Source organism: Mesoplodon mirus (assembly GCF_964341445.2).
Source record: "Mesoplodon mirus genome assembly, chromosome: 15".
NCBI classification, from domain to species: Eukaryota; Metazoa; Chordata; class Mammalia; order Artiodactyla; family Ziphiidae; genus Mesoplodon; species Mesoplodon mirus.
The window spans coordinates 40,550,571-40,555,222 of record NC_138991.1 but is presented as its reverse complement, the minus strand read 5'-3'; the positions used below and the strand labels follow the sequence as shown (position 1 = coordinate 40,555,222).

General features: G+C 47.2%; 1 protein-coding gene across 1 annotated transcript; it reads right to left on the bottom strand.

Annotated features, from left to right (window-relative positions):
- Positions 1-761: 761 nt before the first annotated feature.
- LOC309816521 (vacuolar protein-sorting-associated protein 25) lies at positions 762-1,571 on the bottom strand (the record flags this gene model as incomplete). Its single annotated transcript, XM_082644119.1, has 1 exon — positions 762-1,571. The coding sequence occupies one exon, from the start codon at positions 1,569-1,571 to the stop codon at positions 1,041-1,043; it is 531 nt and encodes a 176-aa protein (XP_082500245.1). The 3' UTR covers positions 762-1,040.
- Positions 1,572-4,652: the final 3,081 nt, after the last annotated feature.

Here is a 4,652-nt window from a genome sequence, read left to right as displayed (position 1 = left end):
TGGCAATTGTAATAAAGCTGCTATGAACATTGGGTGTAACAGTCTTTATTTTAAAGCCTATTTTGTCTAAGTATTGCTACTCTGGCTTTCTTTTGATTTCTATTTGCATGAGATACATTTTTCCATTCCCTCACTTTCAGTTTATATATGTCTCTAGATCTGAAGTGAGTCTCTTGTAGGAAGCATTCACAGGGGTCTTGTTTCTGTATCCATTCAGCCAGTCCATGTCTTCTGGTTGGAGCATTTAGTTCATTTACATTTAAGGTAATTATCAATATATACATTCTTATTGCCACATTGTTAATTGTTTTGGATCTGCTTTTGTAGGTCTTTTCTTCCCCTTTCTTCTTCTTTTGTTCTCTTCTTTGTGATTTGATGACTATCTTTCGTGTTATGTTTGGATTCCTTTTTTTATGTGTATATCTATTATAGATTTTTGTTTTATGATTACCATGAGGTTTTTGGATAGCAGTCTATATATATACGTGATTGTTTTAACTTGCTGAACTCTTAATTTTATTTAATTTAATTAATTAATTTATTTATTTATTTATTTATTTATTTTTTTAGGGTTAAGCGTTTTAATATCATAAATCGGTGTCCGGCCCCACCTCTCATTGCCAGGCCCCTTCCTGGGCCCCCTATCTCCACACTGCCTGAAAGGCTGCCTGCAGCCAGGGCTTCGCCCGCCCCCTAGGAAAGCAGCTAAAGGGGTGGGAGGGGAAAGAAACAGAAGCCTGTGCCGGGGCATGTGTGTGTGCACTTACATGTGTGACACAAAAGAAGTTCGTGTTTAGGTTTACAGGCCCCAGCTCACGAGAGGAGGTGAGGCAGGGAGCAGCACATCTTTTCTCCCTGGCACCTCAGCCTCACCCTATCCCAGGGACAGACACATGGGATAAGTGGGAAACCCACCCCTGGACTGCAGCCCTTTGGAGTCTGGTGGAGTCACGGATCCAGTCTGTGGGGACACTTGGTCTGTCTCCCTTTGAAAGCCCTGGAAGGGTGGGAGGTAAGAAGTAAAGGGAGACAGGTTTCTGCTAGAAGAACTTGACGCCTCGGCCATCGCTGACAGTGATGATCTCGGCCTTGTGCTCCTGCTGTAGGGCCTGCAGAGCCCGCAGTAGCGTTGCCTCATCCAGCCCGTGGAACTCCTCATCCTCTGTGTCTTCCCCATTGGTCAGTTCGTACAAGGTGAACACGGAGTTGTTCTGGCCACTCCTGGAAACCCACTGATAGATGAGCTTCCCCCATTCTTCTGGCCTCCGCCACATGATCAGGAAGCTAGACTTGTTCTTATCCAACCACTCGAGGTTCCCTTTCTTCCTCAGCTCCTCTAATACAACCTGGATTGATTCCACGGGCAGCTTCCGCTGTAGCTTCACGTTGTTGAAGAGCGGGCTCTCCTGAGCTTCCATCACCGTCATGCTGGACTGTTTGTGCAGGCGACAGAAGGACAGGACTAGCGAGCACCAGGCGGCCAGCTGCTTCTGCCGAGTGTCCACGTTCGGCTGCAACGTAAAGAAGGGCGGGAAGCGATACTGCCACGGCCACTCGAAACTCATCGCCATCGTAGTCAGAACTCTTAATTTTAAATGCATTTTAGAAACCCTACAGTTGTACTCTCCTCCCCTCGTGATTACTGTTTTTGATATCATATTTTACATCTAATTGTTTTGTGTATCCCTTAATTGCTTACTGTAGATATAGATGATTTTACTGCTTTTATCTTTTAACTTCCCTACTAGCTTTGTGTGTGGACAATTTCCTGCCTTTACTATATGTTTGCCTTTACCAATGAGCTTTTTATTTTGTAATTTTCTTATTTCTCCTTATGACCTTTTCTTTTTTTGCCTAGAAGTTCTTTTATGTGCTGTAAAGCTGGTTTGGTGTTGCTAAACCCTTTTAGGTTTTGCTTGTCTGTAAAGCTTTTGATTTCTCCATCAAATCTGAAGGAGAGCTTTGCTGGGTATTCTTGGTTGTAGGTTTTTCCCTTCCATCACTTTGACTGTATTGTGCCAGGCCTGTAGAGTTTCTGCTGAAAAATCAGCTGACAGCCTTATGAGAGTTCACCTGTATGTTATTTGCTGCTTTTCCCTTGCTGCTTTTAGTATTCTCTCTTTATCTTTAATTTTTGTCATGTTAATTACAATGTGTCTTGGTGTGTTCCTCTTTGGGTTCATCTTGTATGGGACTCTCTTCACTTCCTGGACTTGGGTGACTGTTTCCTTTCCCAGGGTAGGGAATTTTTCAGCTATTATCTTTTCAAATATGTTCTCAGCCCCCTTCTCTCTCTCTCTTCTCCCTCTGGGACCTCTATAATGTGAATACATCTGGTAGGCTTCCTTGGCCCCTGGCCTGGTGTGTTGCCAGGCCCTGCCTTGTGTGGGTGCTGCTGGCTGCTGGTCAGTGGGGTCTGGTCATGAGGCGGCTGACTGCAGCACCCCGGGGAGCCCCGGGGCTTAGTGCGGGCTCACTGGTGGGTGGATTCAGGGTCCGGAAGCCTCTGGGGCTCTGCCCCCTGCCCCCACGCTGGTGAATGAAGCCGGGTCCTGGGGTTAGTGCAGGACCACTGGCAGGAAGAGCCAGGACCTGGAGTCTGGCTGCAGGGCTCGGGGATCCCAGAGCTGGTGTCAGATTGCTGAGGAGGAGCGGGGGTGCTTCCTGACACTGATGGGTACAGGGTATCCTGCTGCTTGTGTTGCTCTGCCAGTGGTTAGAGCCAGGGCCCAGCTGGTCCCGGGGCAGGGTCTAGCCTACTGTGGGCAGCTTTGGTCCACAGGCAGTGGGATTATGATTTTCTTGCATCTGGTGTCTGCCCACTGGTGGATGAGGCTGGTCTAGAGGCTAGAGCCAGCTTCCCGGAGGGCAGGGCCAGTGCTTGCCCACTGGTGTCTGGAACTGGGTTTTGGTCCACTGGTGGGCAGGGCTGCCTCTAGATGCATATCTAGAGGCAGCTGGGGGCTCAGGAAGTCTTTAGGCAGCTATCTGCTGATGGGTGGGGCTGTGTCTTGGCCCATTTAGATGTTTGGCCCAAGGCTCTGAGCACTGACACCTGCAGGCTGTTGGGCGGGGGAGGTCTTGGTGCTAATGAGCCAGAGGGCGGGCCCCATCATGAGACCTACCCCTATCATCCTCTGCACGAGCTCCCGAATATGGCTGCCACCGCTGTCTGTGCCCATGCCTCTCCAGGAGACTCTCCAAGGCCAGCAGGTAAGTTTGACTCAGGCTCCTATCAAGTTACTACTTCTGTCTCTGGTCCCGGCGCATGTGAGATTTTGTATGCACCCTTTAAGAGTGTCTCTATTTCCCCCAGTCCCATGGGGCTCCCAAAATTAAGCCCCAGTGGCCTATGAAGCCAAGTGCTCCAGGGGCTCGTCTTCCCAGTGCCGGACCCCCAGGCTGGAGAGCCCAAGGTGGGACTCAGAACTCTTGCTTCCTGGGGGGAAGCTCTAAACTATAATTATTCTCCAGTTTGTGGGTCACCCAACGGGAGGTGGGCATGGGTATGGGACTTGATTATATCATGATTCCACCCCTCCTACCGGTGTCTTTATGTCTTTAGTTGTAGAAGATCTTTTCTGGTAGATTTCGGTCTTTTTCATTGATGGTTGTTCTGCAGATAGTTGTGGTTTTGGTGTGCTCGTGAGAGGAGGTAATTAATTAGAGAAAAACCAGAGAATAACAGCAAGCTGCAACTTCCTTCAAAGTCCAAGATTTACCAGGATGCTATAGTCCCTAGGAGTTTCCTACGCTGTAATACACACTTCAAGAAATGTGAAGAAACGATTAAGCATGTGGGAGGATTCAATATCAAAAGTTTAAAATCTAATCTAAGTGGCTTCTCAAAAAGCTACAAAGACATAAAAATCTATATTCTTCCTACAATAAATCATATCAGCAGTACCCAAGTCCGTGCAGTTTTTCTCCTGAACACAAAGGAGGAGCATTTGTGTTTACATTCTTAGAAAGTGGTTGAGTACCAGCCTCCAGCGAGCAGCAGAGCAAGTTGTACTTTTTTTTAACCCTTTTTAAAAATGGTGAAATATAACACACCTACAGAAATGGTTACAGATCAAAAAAGGGCAGCTCAAGGAACCAACAGCAAGCAGCCCCTGTGTAACAAATACCCTAATCAAGAACTAGAACTTCAGCACCCAGGGGCCCTCTTTGCATCCCTGCCATCTATATCGTCCTCCCCCACCCCCATTTTTATGTCAAAGATAAAGCCAGACACTAGTTAAAGTGCTAAGGACAGATTTTAGTTAGTAATATATACTATTGGAAGAGGGCCCAACTTGAATTTAACTTTGATTTGTACAGAGGTGACTGGGTGTCTTAAAGGAAGGATGAGTGAGTAGAAAGAGGGGAGAATAGGGGCTCATTAGAATCAGGTGAGTGAAACATTACACAGGATTGGTTAGTATCAGTGCTGATTAGGGCTTTCTGTTCACTGGCAATTATCCTTAGGATTCTTTCCTCCCAGGACCCTGGGAGACAGGGCTCCTGCCCTTCCAGATGATTACATTTTAAAGGAATGGCTTTCAGGTGCTTAAGAAAGTCAGCCCTGAGCTGTAGGAGATACACATACATCTCAAAGGGACAGAGGAAGGATTTTTAGCTCCTGCTCTAAGAACGGGGCTGGCTAGAAC